Source organism: Spea bombifrons, chromosome 5, assembly GCF_027358695.1.
Source record: "Spea bombifrons isolate aSpeBom1 chromosome 5, aSpeBom1.2.pri, whole genome shotgun sequence".
Classification (NCBI taxonomy): domain Eukaryota; kingdom Metazoa; phylum Chordata; class Amphibia; order Anura; family Pelobatidae; genus Spea; species Spea bombifrons.
The window spans coordinates 88,551,847-88,570,058 of NC_071091.1; the positions used below are offsets into that span (position 1 = coordinate 88,551,847).

General features: G+C 38.4%; 1 protein-coding gene across 3 annotated transcripts in view; it reads left to right on the top strand.

Annotated features, from left to right (window-relative positions):
- Positions 1 to 13,088, top strand: part of SULF1 (sulfatase 1) — a 33,241-nt gene extending 20,153 nt beyond the window's left edge. Inside the window, exons 11-19 of one of the 3 annotated variants that reach the window (XM_053467762.1) lie at positions 157 to 448; positions 1,468 to 1,564; positions 2,337 to 2,431; positions 2,911 to 2,976; positions 4,922 to 5,094; positions 5,612 to 5,754; positions 5,988 to 6,111; positions 6,758 to 6,791; positions 11,932 to 12,103. In XM_053467762.1, the coding sequence (XP_053323737.1) occupies positions 157 to 448; positions 1,468 to 1,564; positions 2,337 to 2,431; positions 2,911 to 2,976; positions 4,922 to 5,094; positions 5,612 to 5,754; positions 5,988 to 6,111; positions 6,758 to 6,791; positions 11,932 to 11,962 (1,055 nt within the window). In that variant the 3' untranslated portion in view covers positions 11,963 to 12,103. Of the gene's footprint in view, positions 1 to 156; positions 449 to 1,467; positions 1,565 to 2,336; positions 2,432 to 2,910; positions 2,977 to 4,921; positions 5,095 to 5,611; positions 5,755 to 5,987; positions 6,112 to 6,757; positions 6,792 to 11,931 lie in introns of all 3 variants that reach the window. The other 2 variants (XM_053467759.1, XM_053467760.1) reach the window with 2 other exon arrangements.
- The last annotated feature ends 5,124 nt before the right edge of the window (positions 13,089 to 18,212 follow it).

The following is an 18,212-nucleotide window of genomic DNA, read 5'->3' on the forward strand; positions in this document are numbered from 1 at the left end:
AATGTGTCTGTTACATCCATCTTCATTAATGCAAATATTGAGGTCTGAATACAGAAAAGAAACAGAATCAGGGTAACTCGTAGTAGATGGAAGTGATCCGAAAAAAGATAAAATATATGTTGATGGTGCAGCTCTAAAAAAATTCCTCTGTTGCAGGATTCAATCCTCGCTTTGTCCACACTCGCCATGTACGCTCCCTATCTGTTGAGTTTGAAGGGGAAATCTATGACATACATTTGGAAGATAAGCAGAATCTGCAAGATTTAAAGCCAAAAAGCATCGCCAAAAGGCATTATACATCGGATGAGGAGGCACGAGAAGATACAGATGATGATGAAGAAGAGGAGGAAGATGAAGACCTAATGGGGGAGCCTGATGAGGACGAAATCATGTTAGCTGACGGAGTGATGAGTGCCAGCCAGGCTGCATCTGTCAAAGTCACACACAAGTAATTATTCTTCATGTGTAATCATACCAGTTGTGAGCTCAACCAAACTTGAGTTTTATTTTCCATTTGTTTCTTGCAGTTTTTATTTTCAATTAGAACAATATTTTCCAGCATTGCTTTAAGGGCTATACTAACAAATGTAAAAAAAAACAATCAGTGGCACGCTCTGGTCATTAGACCTCACAATTATGCCCCCCCCCATTACACTCATGGCTAGAGATCTGTTGGATATAGGAAAGATATATCAGTGCTAGTCAGAGTTGTTGGCTTTGGAACTTGACCAAGAGCGCTCATATATAAGACTATGGTTCCTACAACAGGGCCAGACAGGGTCAAGTATTTGGTAGGCTTAAGAAAAATACATTTGCCTTTTAATGTGTTTTTTTTTAATTGCAGAAAACATAGGCAATACAGTCAGAAGGTAGCAGCTGTAAACTGTGGTCTACACGCATAAAACATTGTGCTTCTTTTACACCAATTTAAAATGGTATCCAATTCATTTGAAAGGAATCTGCTCCTTGGTCGTACATAAGTGACTAAGCAAACACCCTTATGAAGTTAGACAGGAAGCCGCTGGCACACCATGAATAGCTTTTTGTCTGCAGGTTGCACTAAGGATTTTGTAACCTACTGTCATTCACAGTAACACCGTTGTACTGGTTTACATAGAAAATATTCCCTTTTGACATGAGCCTGGCTTTTTTCATGTGAAATTTTTATGGAGTGCAAATTAAACTGAACTTTATGTTCCCTGGGGAACTCACACTTGGTGAGGGACCACATGCTGCCCATTAAGTCTCAAGTTGTATATTGTCCAGGAGCTAAGCAGTTAATGAGATTTGACTTACTGTCCCATTGACAAAGCACAGTGCTATAGAACTGATTACACTTGAGCGTGTGTAGAGGGGTTGTGTTTACTGGTGAAAATTCTTCTTCTCCATAGTCTTCAGATATATGGCTTATATGGGAATGTGTTAATAGTATATATTTTACGTTTTTTGTTTGTTTTTTTGTCACAGGTGCTATATTCTTACCAATGACACGGTGCACTGTGAACGGGAACTTTACCAGTCCAGTAAAGCCTGGAAAGACCACAAAGCTTATATTGACAAGGAGGTATGTTAGGTTACAAATAATTCTAACTTATTGGTAATCAAATGGGCACTAAACAATATGTGTGTGTGTGTATGTATGTATATATATATATATATATATATATGTATATATGTATGTGTGTGTATGTGTATATATATATATATATATATATATATATATATATATATTTAAAAAATTAGGGTTAGTGGCACCTGGGTGCAGTATTTCTTTGGCACCCCCACAACCCAGGTAACTAACTTAAAAGCACATGCATACTAACTTTCTGTGAGACCCACTCACCCCAAAACCATGCACTAATAGACACATACTCATGCTAACACAGTAAACTTAGACACACTTTTTCCTGCTGCTCCCCTTCCTCCTACCCATCCACCACTAGCCCTAGGCTCACCTTGACACTCCAATATGGTACGCTGACACACACACACAAGCACCATCTGCTAAGACACACACTCTTAACTCCATATGAAGAGACACATTCATGCTCACACATATGCATGCTAACGCACACTTGAACCTTACACTTAAACTAAACATTACCATCCCCACCTTAGCGCAACCCTAGTCTCCCCTATTGTAATAGTGCTACATGCTTTACAAGTTAAATATAATGTGCGTGTATATTATACTTTTGCTTTTTTATTCATAGTTTGTGTTTGTATTCCATTTAGGCTTTGCATGCAACATGATGATTGTTGTGTAAAGCTTTGTTAGATGGCAGATTTTAAAAAGTGAATGACTTCAACTAAACTACTTTAATCTTTTCCTGTAGATTGAAGCCCTCCAGGACAAAATAAAAAACTTAAGGGAAGTAAGAGGTCATCTTAAAAGAAGAAAGCCTGACGAATGTGACTGCAGCAAACCAGGGTGAGCATATCTATGTATTAAGTATGTGTATTGGGAGGTGGTTCTTTATAGGCTCACCCAGTACATTAGTGTTATTATTATTATGTTTTAGTTAGAATTCATTTATTTAGAAGAAATGTGCACCTTTTTCTGCTATGGAGGAAGCAAGAAGAAAATCATTAGGTTTTCATACCTCCCCTCCGACTACAATAGGGTGATAACTATTATATTGAAATATAAAGGCCAATGGTTTAACAATACAGAGCTGCAAAATTCATGCGTGCCCAGGAAGCAGTCTGGAACTGGAATTTAGTTACCATTACTCTCTGCCAGTCTCAGAGTTGTAGCGCGTGTGATTGCAGCCTTCTGTAATGGGATATAGATAGGCCACTGTCTCATTCATACTGGTTCTTTAACCTGGTTTTTTTTCACGTGTTGCTGCAAACTTGCACACATGAAAACTGAGCATTAACACAACTCAACAAACATTTATTTTCCAGATTTTACAAGAAAGAGAAAGGCATGAGAGTTCAGGACAAGATTAAGGGCCACATACACCCATTTAAGTAAGCACAATAGATTTTATTCTCTGCATATTTTTCTAATTGGTAAATTGGTTAATGATGGGTACAAGATTTTCTTTGAATAGTTAGAGGTGAGCAAAGGATAGTGGAGGCTGGCGTGGGAGAGGCTTTTTTTGTACGAGGGGGGAAATAATTTGCTAGGGGTTTAAAGAAAAATGCAGTGGATGTAAAACTTAACTTGCACATGTCAGTAGTTAGTATGTCCTTCCCCAGCCTTCCTCACAGCCCTACTACCTTAACGAGTTCTCAAATAAGTTAAATTCCATGTCTTTCCACCTTGGAGCATTTTTTGAACCATGAGAGTCTTGACTGCATATTTCAGAACGGTTCCACATTCAAATGAAGTAGAGCTCCAGGCCATTCAGTATTTTATTCGCTTTGATGCCACAAATCTCGTATTTTGATTTGCACTGAATCGACTTCTTGCTGTGAAGAAAACACACTTTATTTGAATTGAGTGTGTAAGAATCTCTCAGAAACAGAAAAACGTTAGCTTCCAGGATGATCTCTCGAAGATCATCTCGTAGACCCCCTAGCAATTGGTTATTTTCCACCCCGTATGCAACTGGAGGCATCTGATCAGTTCAAATCAAACTACCAGGCCCGCTGGTCTGGTTAGGGGCCATAAAAGTCATTACTTTTAAGTATAATATATTGCTAGGCAAAATATAATTCTAAACAATGTGTGGGTGTCCACGAATTATTTTCCTGGAGTTCCATGTGGTCTACAACTAGCTCTCCTTCTTATATACTATGGATATTCCGAATGAGTACTTTTACAGCCAACTGAATAGGAGACAGTGCTTGATGATAGGGTGAAATATACCTCTTTAATCTGCTGGGAGATTAGGATAGGTTCTCGCAAAAACAATATTTTTATAATGATACTTATATGTCCATAAAATGTTAAGTGCCGCTGTTCTGCTGGACGTTTTGACGCTTTATAAGTCAATTAGCAAAGTAATAGTAAAATATAAGTGAAGTAAGATGCACTGGCTGATTTTCTCGGAATAGTCGGTGTGAAATACCCCAGCACACCTCTGTTTTCCACTTTCCATTACTTTGCCATAGAGGCTGCAGCCACCTGGCATTGAAGCGGTACATGGGTGTGTTGGAACACAATACACCATTTATTTGTTGAAGAAAACAGCCATTGATTAATGCAGTTTGGGCGTACTTAATGTCAAATGGAAGCTTTTTCTTTTGGCTTGAACATTGAGCACTAACCACGTTGTAGGATATAAAATACCCGCAATTGTAGAAGTATAAAGCCTTCAATGTCCGTCCAAACAGAAATGCTTAACTCTACTCTACATTGTTGCCATCTTCTTAAGTAAACCACAGCTAAATGGGTACCGCCATACTGCCTGTCCTTCTTTATATTTCATAACTCTCCATATTCTTCTCCTTAACTATCTAACAGCGCAATACAAAAGTATCAACAAGAAATCTACCACTCTTTGGGATTTAGTTAGTTATGTCATTGAGTATGACACTTACAGTAAAAATCCGCTCTGAAACTCTTCACGGCATCTGGAAGTTCCTACTGGCGCTTGCTTAAAAGGCACAAAAACACAGAAAAACTGTCGCTCCCATTTAAAATACTGTGTGTGTGTGTGTGTGTGTATGTATATGTGTGTATATATATATATATATATACACAAATTACATGCTTTGTGCTTAATCATTGCCATTCTGTTAAGCTGTAACTTAGATCTGAGTGCCACTTGTCTCGCCTTCTTATGTGTAACGTGCCCAGTACAAAATACAAGTCATAGCCATTTCTACAAAATCTGTATTCCACACGTCTTGTGTGGAAGTTTAACGATCTTACGCATTTGGTATGGATAATACTGTATATTTTTCTTTCTTTATTAGGTATGATTTAGTTATCAGCATTCTGAAATACTTTATTTCTTTCTCATAGGGAAGTTGCTCAGGAAGTGGACAATAAGCTTCAGATTTTTAAAGACAACAGGAGAAAGAAAAAGGAAAGGAAAGAGAAGAAACGTCAAAAGAAAGGAGAAGAATGCAGTCTTCCCGGACTGACCTGCTTTACTCACGATAACAACCACTGGCAGACGGCACCTTTCTGGAATTGTAAGAATGGCTTGTTCTTGTGTTCTAGACTGCAGAGGGCTTCACTGGAAAACCACTAGCAAAACCTTTTGTTACTTTTAACTTCGTAGCTGATGTCAATCTATACTTTTTGTATTGTTCAACCCAATGCCGAAGTTCTAAACTTATTTTATAAAATGACGTAAGGTTTGTTAAAAAGTAAGAAATTCAATAATGTTTAAGGACCTCTGACACATGGCTAAGTGACCTGGAATGTGATAAATATTTACCCACATAATATGTGTCACGTTAAGTACTTCTGGAATTATTGGCAATCTAACAAACGTATCCAGAACAATTCCTATTGCGGTTATAGGTGGTTACGTGTGGTGTACAGCTGTGCGTTTTTAGGAATATTATATGCTTATTTGTGATGCCATAAGAGTGCCATCCAAAAAAGTCATATGGTTTTATTGACTAAACTGTGTGTGAGTTAAATATCTATCCATTGTGAATTTTCTAATGTCTAATCACCTACAAAGTTGTATTTCTTTTACAGTGGGATCGTTCTGCGCCTGCACCAGTTCTAATAATAACACTTATTGGTGTCTAAGAACTATCAATGATACTCACAACTTTCTGTTCTGTGAATTTGCAACTGGTTTCCTGGAATATTTTGATATGAACACAGACCCTTACCAGGTACGTTCTTTGAGCACGATGCACTAAAGCCTTAAGGAGGGAAGATGGCAACACCTTGCGATGCTGGCCTTGGTATAGTTAGTCCGAATAACCATTTTATGGCATGCAGTATCTTTGGATGCCCGCTATAGAACTATCAAAGAAGCAAGCATCTGTCATTCTCCTCTTTACTTCAGTTTTACCAAACATACCATGGTATGTGAAGAGTGACCCTTATTTATTTTCAATCCTAGTTAACGAATACTGTCCATACAATAGAGAAGGGTCTTCTGAACCAGCTTCATATACAGCTGATGGAGCATAGAAGTTGTCAAGGTCATAAACAATGCAACCCAAGGCCCAAAGGACTTGAGACAGGTAATTGAATCATTTTGTTGTTCACTTATACAAAAATGACACTCATCTTTCTGTCTAGTGTTTTGGTTATCTATGTGTTTTGCAATACATGTGATTTTGAATGCATTTGTATCAATACCATGTGAATTGTCACTTATTCTGTCACTACATACAATGTGTGGGGTTTAGTGATTTTCTGTTTCTGGGACTATAAATTCACGTACAGTAACCTGGCTTTTTCCGGCGATTGCTTCTCCGCTAACACCGGCTGGACTTAACTTATAAAAGTGCTGGGAACTAACCTGCTCATAACAGTGTATAGTTATATTCTTTTTATGTTGGATGCTTTTTGTTCAAAATTGGGCATTTTTTACACTGTTTTTCCCCCCAATACCTTCAAGCCCATGTCTGTCCATGAGTTGCCTACAACCCCAACCAAACGTTCTCTACAGTAACATATTTATTCATTGACAGCAATATTTTTTTTTATAACTGATCTCAGCTACGTTACTTCAACTGTTTTAAAAAGGGAAAGAGGCAGGTTGGCGCCCATTCCCGTAAGGGAGACAACTTGTGTGACTGCTTGGTGCCAGGAACATTGTGAATTTTTTTTCCCAGTTGCTTCCAGAACTTAATAAAACATTACTCTTGTATTTTCCTACATCAGGAAGTAAAGATGAAGGAAGCTATGATCCGCACAGGTATTCGTCCTTTTTTATTTATTCTTCTCAGCAGCTTCTTTCCAAATAATTGCATGATCCAGCCCATTCCAACTAATGTTTGCATCCCGTCATGTGGCACACCGCATAGCTTTTGGTGCATGTAGATTCTAACCATGGTCTTCTCTTCATTTGGTTAGAGGTTTCAGACCTGCCATCTTGCATCTAATTTAGCACTCTTTGTTAATTTAGCACTCAAGAATCCACATAGCACATGGCACCCCATGCTCGCCATAATCCATGTAGGATCCATTTCGTAAGAACTAGGCATGGTGTCACTTGAAGTGCTTCATGTGTCTTTGCATTTGTGCATACTTTCATTTTTCATCTTCACTATACATATCATTACAGATGTACCTACCTTACTTTGTATTTAAATTATTTAAATGATATTACTGATATTAGCTGTTAGCTTTTTTTGGGGTTATGTTGAATGCAGAAGTGTTGCTGAAAAAGGCATGAATGGTTTGCAAGAAAGTGAAAAAGATGTGTAGCTTGGCCCACAGAAATAGAAAGTTATGATAGAAACATTTAAATACATAAAGGGAAGTATAATAGTTCAAAAGAAAATAAATGTTTGGATAAGAAGCCATTTTCTAAAACCAGTTTTAATGTGAATGTGAATAGAGGTGATAGAGGTTAACACAGTGAAGGACTTTGAACATGCTTGGGCTAGGCATGTCTTTTTCATATAAAGCACAGAGGACAAATAAGGTTTGAGGTTTTTACAGGAGGGAAAAAAAATGGGCAAAGGAGATGAGACAATTGGTTCTTATCTTCCCTAAAATTATGTATCCATCCTTCACTAAGACCAGGATGACCCAAGAAACCCCTGAGCTATCTCTGGCTACTTTAACTGGGTTTTGAAAGGACAGTTTAGCCATACTCCTTGGGGAGACATGCTGCCTCACACCCTGCCAAGTCCCATGTTCTTTTCACATGAGTCCTTTCCCACCCTTTGCACTTATAAGAAGAGACGGATCCTCCGCCAAGCTTGAAGATCAGCCAATAGACCCCAAAGGTGTTGGCAACGGTACTGAGTAAGGCTAGAACGTTATCATTGAACACCCTGCTATGTTACATCCTCATAATTGTATCTGTTTTTCATGCAACCGGTAAACATGGGTGTCCCTAGCACAAGGACTAAGGTAGACAATCTTTCCATAGTAATGTGACAGTCAGCAAATGTGTAATGTAATCAGGGCAGATAATAACCCCCATTGCTGAATTTGGGATTCCTACACCCCATTGATTAATGACTAATACATGCTTGCAGTGGGATTTAAATGCCACTCAGAAAGATGAAGGGTATACGTTTTCCTTTCCCATAAATATATTATAGGTAAAAACCACGATTAATAGATTCTTCTCACCTAAACCTTTTAAAGTTTTATATTGCAAACACTCGGGTATCCATGTAAACTGTACATAGTTCAGGTCAAACCCTGCATTATATATAACTCTGTGACACAATAAAATTATACACCAGCCTTTTGGCACTTCTGGCACAAAATAAATAAGGTGTTTTCCATGAGTCCCAGAACTGTGGTATCTAACATGTAAAGAACAGACCTCTGTGGTACGTGATCTAGGAATAGCATATTACATTAAATCAGAAGGTGGGCTTTGTAGAGTCAGCCATTACATTATGACTTTATTTCAGTAAAACATTTACATTTCACGAGAAGGTCATTTATATTTGACTGATGTTGAGTATCATGAGTTAGTGACGGCTTACAAGGTATCAGACTTGTAGAATATAGCAGTACGTGGGTTACCTGGAGCTTGAAATACATTCTGATCTGATCCTCACTACTTATATTGTTATATACCTTTCACATCTAAAGTTCCTCTTTTCTGTTAGATTGTAAGCTCTAGTGAGCAGGGCCCACCACGTCATATGTATTTATTCAGCATAATGTGTCACAATTCTATACTGTTTCCATCGGACAACACAGCAGAATCCGTTGGTTCTATATAAAGGAACAAAGGTAGTACATTGTTAAAGTAATCCAAGATTTTGATTCTCCTGCTCCGTCGTATGTAAAATCTTTGTTGTATCAAATGACCGATATCAGTAGCTTCATTCGTAACTTATGTGTTTATATTTTTTACTACCCCGTTGTAACTTTGCAGTGGAATTATTTTATAATTGAGGTATCCATACTTTATGCCAAAAAGCTTTAAACAAATGTGCCATAATTTGGAACTCACCAAAATGTACCCCTGTAATGGAAAGCAAGTATAAAAGTATGTGCTGCTTTGTATAAATCGTTCTGCATTATGTTACCAGACATTCTCAATTTAGGAAGAGGCAGAATATCTCTTTACGGCTGCAAAAAATGCACGGAGCAGTCACTTGCCTTCTACAAAACACACCAACACGGGGTTAAGCACTGCAAGAGCAGATCAATAGGTATTATTCACTAAGGGGAGCGTTTGCAGAATAGTTTCAGCTCCTTGAATGCCCGTCCCCCAATAAGCTGCTGCTGCAGGAAGAGCTTGGTTAGCAATGTATAATGCAAGTTAAATCATTATGATTTCTTCCAAATGACCTCACACATTGAAGTATGCATGACACAGGGCCAGCTCTGCCCCTCATGCAGGAGAAGTTAGCCAGTATTGGCCCTTCTTAATGAATAGTGAAGTGATGAAGTTAAATCCACATCTCTCCCTTTGGTGAATAGGCCCCAAAGAATTAGGGCATTAAGAATGGATTCAGATTAGCTAAACATTCCGATTAGCAAAATTTCTAGCTCGCCATTTTGAAAGGGCAATCAGGCCCGTCTCTCAGGGGTGACCCTCTGGGGCCGTTCGTTAGGTTAGACCCTGCATTGGCATTTCTGCAAAGGACTGAGCTTACAACAATTTGCTGGACGATCGCTCCCATTTGCTACCTGCGAGTTGCCGCGAGTTACCCCCGTCTTCGTATATCCCCTGGGAATATGCATAAACGCTAACGTAATTTAGGAAAGCATGGCTTTAAAGTGCTAGTTTACCTATTAACCGGCACCACAACTTAATCTGTTCCATGCCATATATATACGTCATTGTTCCCTGTCCATCCTTAGCACTTCTATATGGCCTGCGTTGCTCCAACGCTCTTCTTCCTTGTTGTGTCTGCGTTCCCGTGTGCACTCCTGCGTGACTTTAAAGTGTTTCATTAAAAAAAAAAAATATTTGTAGTAAACGGAGGAAACCAGGAATTTGGCTTCTGATAAATGGCAAAGCTACAGCTACTGCAAATATTTGCCCGCTGGAGAAGCTGTCGATCTGACGTTTGATCTTTGCTGAGTAACAAAAATCCCTCGCCATCTGCCTGGAAACCGGTAATGACTCTGTTGTTCTTCTGCCACGGATTGATTCCTGCTAATGGTTGAGCTGTGCCCACGCTTCACCCTCCATCGCTAGCATTCCTCCTCTTACTCACACTCCAGAACAACTCTCATCGTTGCCAATAGTGACAGCTGCAGAAACGCACGAAGCTCACACACCCAGGAGAGCCTCTCTTTCTGTTCAGATATGATTTCATAGTAAATATGAACTAGCAGCTCCAGGCAGTAGATAAGAATAAAAAAGAAAAAAGATGGCTTTTTGCAAACAATCTGCTTGGAAATATAAACATTGGGCTCACTTAAAGGGATGCGTCAGCCATCGTATGCACTTTAATGCACATGGTAGCCGAGTGCCCCTTTAAATAACTCTTTTCTCCCTTTTAGAAATGCATGCATGGATTCCGCATAGTCCACCCCTGGCCCCCAGCACCTAGGGCGATATCTTAGGCCCGTTCTCACTGCCAGCCAGCACTGGCATGCACAAGAGTTCCTGAGGGAGAGCTTTCATGCCACCAATTGGCTACTTGGAGCATCTAACACTGGGGCAAAAAGTCCGTGCATGGCGGGAGGGGTGCAGCTCGGTCCTTGAGGTGCAGCTTGTCCTTTAGTTGTTAAGTGGCTGGTTTAAAGAATGCCCGTTACAAAGTACTTTGACATGCATTGTTCTTTGGTCTCACTGCGTAAGATGCCAGACTGGCTGGTAGGAACAATTGCATATAGGAGAAAACTAGGGCTAGCAAATTGCCAGGACATTTCATGACATGGCTACATAAATGGCAGTAATAATCAAACACCTCCCCTTGTGTAACAGAAGAAAGCATTTTTTATGAGCAATGCTGCTCTTTAATTCATCCACCAGCAGCATCATGAGTTCATTCTCTGAATGCTTTCCATCAGGCGTGCCGGGTATCTGCACAGCCGTACACCCGTGTTTGCCTCGATTCTGAGGGACTTGAGCCCTACTCTACTGACATTATCAAAGAAAGGGCTATTACATACAATAAAAATGTTTCTAGTGGACATGTCATGCAGGGCACAGGGAAAGCAAATTTCTGCAATGGCGTGCTGCTGTGCATCTGGCACATTCCCGGTGCATTGTGGGATGCTGAATGCTATCTACTGTTTTTATGCTTTTCTGTCGTGTTCTATAATGTAATTGTCCTGTAGTTGGAGAGAGTCAGTGCTGTTGTATGAATGTCTTTAGCAAAGGTGGCTGTGTCCACTTTCAGAAATGTAATGTAAGTGGAACAGCACCTTTTCCACGCTCTTATATAATGCCACTTTAATTTGAGGGGCATAATTGGAACTTTTTGTTACAATTGTTACAACTGCAATTGATATGAATGTTAACAATGGCGGTTTTTTCATTTTGTGGGTTTTTTTTTTTTTTTGCGTGTGTGAAAAACTATACAAATTAACATTTTCAGCCAAGTTTTATTGACAATGTTATTAATGTTTATCATAAACGTAGCTTGCAATGCAGAATGCAGCGTTAAGAGGATCTGCTGAAATGCCTCTCTTTACTTTTGCTATAAAGATCTATTTCTTTTGACACTGAAAACTTCTTTGCTCAGTGTGGTTGCCTCTGCTCGCTAGGTGAACGGGTCCCTGGGAAGGTCATCTGATGATTCTCTTTCAAAGATTTTCTTTTTTTTCTATCCTGGGTGATTAATTTTCTTAATTCCTTTTGTCCCTTTGTTTTTGTTTTTAGAACCAAAGATTTTTATTTTTTATTTGAATCTCTCTCTCTCTCTCTATATATAAATGTATTTTCTTTTTTATTCCAGAGGACAACTATGGGAAGGATGGGAAGGTTAACTTGCCAAATTTCACAGAGGATGTTGACTGGAAAGGACTGGAAGACTTGTACAACGTCAGTGAAAGTTTATATGGATACAGGAACAATTATACACTTAGTCTGGAGGACTGGGCTAATTACTTGAAGGATGTAGATAGAGTTTTTGCACTGCTCAATGGTAACACTAAACCAATTAAAACAAATAAGACTGTGGTTGCTGAAACATCTGGGGTCTCATCAAAAGAACCAACAACATTGATAGATATGTCCTCCGCTGAGTCCGAGGAAGAATTCAGTGGTGCATTCGAAGAAGAAAAAGAACCTACAATTAAAACCCACTTTGGACATTTTGAAACAATTAATGATATCCCTGAAAAACAAAAAATGAACCAGGAACATTTGAGGAACGCAGATAGATGGACAAAGCCAATAGGTATTCATGATATTGAGTTCAGCGGGAATGGACTAACAGAGCTGGAATCCAACAATGGTTTAGCGTATAAGGCCATCAGTCCTGTTTCAAAGGAAACAGACCAAGGTAGCAGCCATGGGAGTGAAGATATCTTTGAAGATCAGGCATACCTTCCAATTGACTTAATGTCTGCTGGTCAGGAGACAAAAACCATTTCCTCTGTAAAGCAGCCGTCCAAGTCTGGGGATCTTAGAACTTTGAAGATCACATCTGCACAAGACTTTTCAGGAGAGATCGACAAAAGCATGGATTCTGAAGGCAGCGCATCATTCCCTCTCTATTCTGGTTAAAATGTATTTTAACTGAAACCTGTTAACCTAGTACCATGGCACTTGACATTCCGAAGTGCATTTAGCAGTTTACTTTGTAATCGATCAGATACCATGCGGGGAAAAAAGATCTCAAAAATAGTCCCTACTTTTAGTGTCAACAACCTCACAGCACATTGCAAGGAAAAAAAATCACATTTTCACCAGTTGGTTCATAGGGCAAGATTGTATATTTGGTGAGGGTTCCCACAATTTTGAATGATTTATATTTCCTAACCACTGGAATTTTCTTAATGTCACAATTAAGTTAAGTTTTCATGCACTTTTAAAACTTTTTAATTCTATCACCATATTTACCCCTTTTAGTTTAGAGTTTTGGTGTAAGGTTGATTATAATGGCGAAAATGATCATTCATAGTGTGCCTTAGAGGTTTACATCTCAGTTCATCTGCATATTTTGTGCTAAATGAAAGCAAAAAAGGATTCTTCATGCTGCTCACAATTAATGGTGCTACTTCATTCCAAAATATGGAAGGATTTAGCATGCAGTACAGGAAGCTGTAATGCAGTATTACCTCTTTGTGGCCAGGGCACATGCGCTAAATGGAGTCTTGTTTATTATAAATACATTCAAATATTACATTGAGGAGTCTTAACGCAGTATAATGTCACATGTAACATATGTTCCTGCTTGGGAAAAATATTTTGTGACTTATGTGTTATTGAAATCAATCAGTTTGGATGTGCCTGTTATTATTCTATCCACCCTGGCTACAAAATAGCTGTTCTGGTCTCATAACCTAAGCAATAGTGTATGGATCAACTGCATCTATATATACACACAGGTAGTCAGATTGATAGCCATGCTATATCTAATGCTGGATCCAGGGCCCTTTTATTATTATTATTATAACCGTTAATAACTAACCCAAGCCTCTTCCCTGACTGCATAAAAGTAGTTTTTTTTCCCCCAAGGTACTACAGACAGGTTTGTCAACTTATGGACACAATGCTTGAAAAAACAAAACAAAAAAAAACCTATAGCTAGCACTTCTATTTTGCTAGAACACTGGACTACGTCATGCCACATTTTTTTTCAAAAAAGCAAAAAGACCTTTTAAATTCCCTGTAATTTTTTTTTTAAATAAATACCTTAACAGTTTATTTCCATAAATTAAAAATGTATATTATACATTACCTCAAAATTAATTCCATCAGCCCATGGGAAAACTTTTTGTTCTTGTCATTTGCAATGCATTCTGGTACTGGAAGGGTTAAACTTGGATTTAACCCTTCAGCTGCCAGATGCAAATCCAGGTAATGCATGTCTGGCATGGTGTAGGGTTAACATTAAACTGCAAAGCGGCCCTCTCATGGTTTATGTACATATGTTAAATCAGATTACCTGTTGCTGTACCTGTCAAGTGCAAGATGACTGAACAGACTTATTTATGGTTACGAATTATGCTTTTTTTTGTAAATAGAATTAAGAGTTAATAGGTTTGTGTTTTTTTTTTTTAAATCATGTATAGTATTCTGTATACTTTTATAGAACAACTCTTGACTTCAGGAAAGTCATGAAGCAACATTTCTTCAAATAAAATGTGCTTTAATTTTACAAACTTGAATTTCAATCACAAAATCTTTCTTGCTCACCGTTAACCCTTAAATGATATAAACAGATATTCCATGCTAAAATGCTTAAAAATCATTGCATCAAATGGTGGCTTTATTGAAAGTGTTCTTCATTAGATTCTTGTACATCTCCGCAAAGAATTACCGTATAATACAGATTTAAACACTTCAACACTTGCTTCTTGTATCCCAGTGTTTGATGCATCCAATCACCAAATTATTATTATCTTTATTAAGCGCCAACAAATGCCACAGCACTGTACAATTTAAGTTGGGCAGTTAACACACATAACAAATCAACATTAATACATACAGACGCATACCAAGTTGCGAACCCTGCCCGTAAGCTTGCCATCTAGCCTTATGGTACTTTTATTCAAAGTTCCAGTCAGCATTGGGGGGCTTTTGTGGGCCTTGGTCAAGAGCTTACAATCTAAAGGACGTATATCTATGTAATTTAAAATTCCTTTTACACTCCCCATCCCACTCACTATGGGACACATGACTTTTCATTTTTTAAGCTTAGAATAAGCTCACTTTTCTCTTGTACTTTCTAATGGGTTAAGTCTGTTGATGCTATACATAGATTTAATTGAATAACTGAAGCCCACATATATACTAGCACTAAAACCCATAGCACCCTCATCCCATGCCCTTAGAATTTGTTTAAAAAGTCAATCAATAATTCTCTGTAGGCAGCAAGACCTAGGTGGGAAATATACGCGTGAGAATGGGACTGAATGCAAGTACACGTCGTGTGTTACTCTGGCCTACCTGTACCCGTGTCTCCAGAAAGCACCACGTAGGCCAGTTATGGAGCTAGTGCTATCTATGTAATGATCTGTGTGTGGTATGACGAACGTCACAGTTTCGAGTACCTGCTAAGATATTGAACAATCACACTATAGCCATCATCTCTTCAATGCCTGGAATCCAAAGCCAGCCTTCTGAGTACAAAAGTTATTGCTAAATTAATCATTGGACAAAATCTGGACTGCGTAGAGGAAGGTTGGTACCATATAGACATACGCAATGACTGCTTCATCACTTATTTATAAGTCTCTATTGGTTCTGATCCAGTTATCAAATATATTCTTCAAGCAACATCAACTAAACTAGGACTTAAATATACTCCTAGTTAAAAAGCCAACACGACCTGTCAGGTTTGAATGTGGTCCATTAAGTGTAGCAGCTGCAAGGGGCAAACTATACGGTGACAAATGTAGGCACGATCTTGCTGGTGAGCTTAATTAACAATGTCTAACATCTAGATTAATTTTCCTTCTTCACAAAATAAGTGCAAACACTGAAGGGACTTCACTTTTACTAACCCTATATGTAATTAATGTAAATGTTTTAACATGCGGACACTTAAAGGAGCGTTTATGCTTCACTGATCTCTACCTTTCCATTGCTTGTTTGCTTTCCAAGCAGCTGATTGTGACTGGCAAGCAGCACTACTGTGCATGTTCATGTGCTCAAGCACTTTCCCGTAGCAGTTGGGCAGACTGGGTTTCATCTTTGCAGAGACTTTAATTTTATGCAAATATATATATATATATATATATATATATATATATATATATATATAAAAACACGACTGATCTTTTAAATAGCCTTTTGTTTCCGTTTTAATCTTGTCATAAGCAACAATCAGCTTTAAGAATAAATGTTTTCAAGAAGCACTGAAACACAGAGGGTATACATTTACTCTTTTATTCTTATGTATCAAGTATTCCAAGTTTTGTAAACAAACATTTCCATAAAGATAGAACAAACTGATGCAGCGACCTTTTACAAATCTCTCTCAAGGCCATCAGAGAAATAAATATTGAATAAAAACAAACCTATATTAAGCAAAAACATTATTGCGCTACAAATAAAACACATTGCACTAAGACACCATAATGTGCAGCATCGGAGCCCAATCGGGTGATTCATCAGCAGCGTAACGTCAGCGATGCCAGTTGCAAGTACCCTTGCCATTCTGCTGACCTGCACCTCCACTTGCTGGAGTCTCTTTCAGGAGCAGGCAATCTCTTTTCTATGTTCCTTCCATTAAAATATTGTTATGCAACAATGACACTAACTGATCACAACACCAAATCCACGTAAACAAGGAAGAAGTGTTGTACCAACGAGGAGCTCTTGGTTCATGCCCCTTGCTGTCTTTCTGCTCTTCTGATGAAACCACCAATGATGTTGATGACTACTAGCACCAGACCTACACACAATATCATTTATCAGCTTTCAGTGCCTCGGTCCCTGTGCACTATGTTTGCGCACACACACACACACACACACATACACTCAGCCATACAGGCACACATATACTACAACATTTACAGCAGTCTACTAAGAATTGCTCAATGCTTGTACAAATCGTTGGCTTGTTACTCTACAACCATCAGCAGACTTTAAGTAACCATTTTTAACGTTTATTAGCTAAGTACATGTATTATAATTATGATTATCAAGAGTTGCATCCATGCTGATTAGATTGTACAGTACTATTAGTGCATTATTACAGAGGTATGTATTATAACAATGCCCTTTGTTATCCATCACTACAGTAGTTATTATACTAACCATCAAAAGCACCTAACAGTCCCGGACTTTCATATACTTCTGCCTGGCCATAAACAAGTTAATTCCAGTGAACGTGCCCAAGATTAACCCATTTGTGGCAGTCATAAATAGCTCTGCAGAAATGCAACCCCGTCAGTAAAACATTTTTTAGGATTTTTGGTTCTTATATCACCAATGCAGAATTTTTCTCTGTACATATATTGAAGTAGAAAAAGAACTGTCTTTTTTCTTAGCATTTATTGTAACGTAATTGTTTATGTAATTACAGAGATGCTTTCATATTCCTCGGATTAAATGCAATTCCATATATAAAATATAAAGTAATCTCTATGTCTCTTAACACTGGAGCACATGAAACACTATGAGGGGTTGTTCAGTAGGAACCAACTATTTTATATCATTACTTTTAACTCTATACTTTTAACTGCTATAATCACTTATTCCTAATAAAATGAGCACAATACATTTAATTTCATGCAAGTAGTCATGCCGAATGCGGATGTGATGAGCCATAATTTGAATAACATTCTTACTAATGCATTCATTTCTCCTTTATCTGCACAACCTCAACCTGCCTTGCATTATATCAATAGAGTACAGTCTATAATTAGAGATGAGTGGATGGTCAATTTCTTGTCTTAACATACAAACGTGGCACTACGTCCCAGTAAATATTCTAAAAACATGAGATGGTGTATCTGCAAAAAAATGTAAAAGAAAAATATAAGGTATACAAAATGACAATGGCCTTGGGGTGCGCCTTAGATTTAAAAAACACAAGTGTTCTCAGTTACACCCTGCCAGCATACAGTTAATTCATTACAGCGGGTGTTCTCAGTTACACCCTCCCAGCATAGAGTTAATTCACTAGAGCGGGTGTTCTCAGTTACACCCTCCCAGCATAGAGTTAGTTCACTAGAGCGGGTGTTCTCAGTTACACCCTGCCAGCATAGAGTTAATTCACTAGAGCGGGTGTTCTCCGTTATACCCTCCCAGCATACAGTTAATTCACTAGAGCGGGTGTTCTCCGTTATACCCTCCCAGCATACAGTTAAATCACTAGAGCGGGTGTTCTCAGTTATACCCTCCCAGCATACAGTTAATTCATTAAAGTGGGTGTTCTATTACACCCTCCCAGCATAGAGTTTATTCACAAAAGTGGGTGCTCTCACATACATCTTTCCAAGTATAAAGTTTATTCCCTAGAGCGGGTTACACCCTCCAGAGTTTATTCACTAAAGCGGGTGTTCTTGGTTACACCCTTCAGGGTTTATTTACTAAAGTGTGAATTTGCAGGAGTCATGA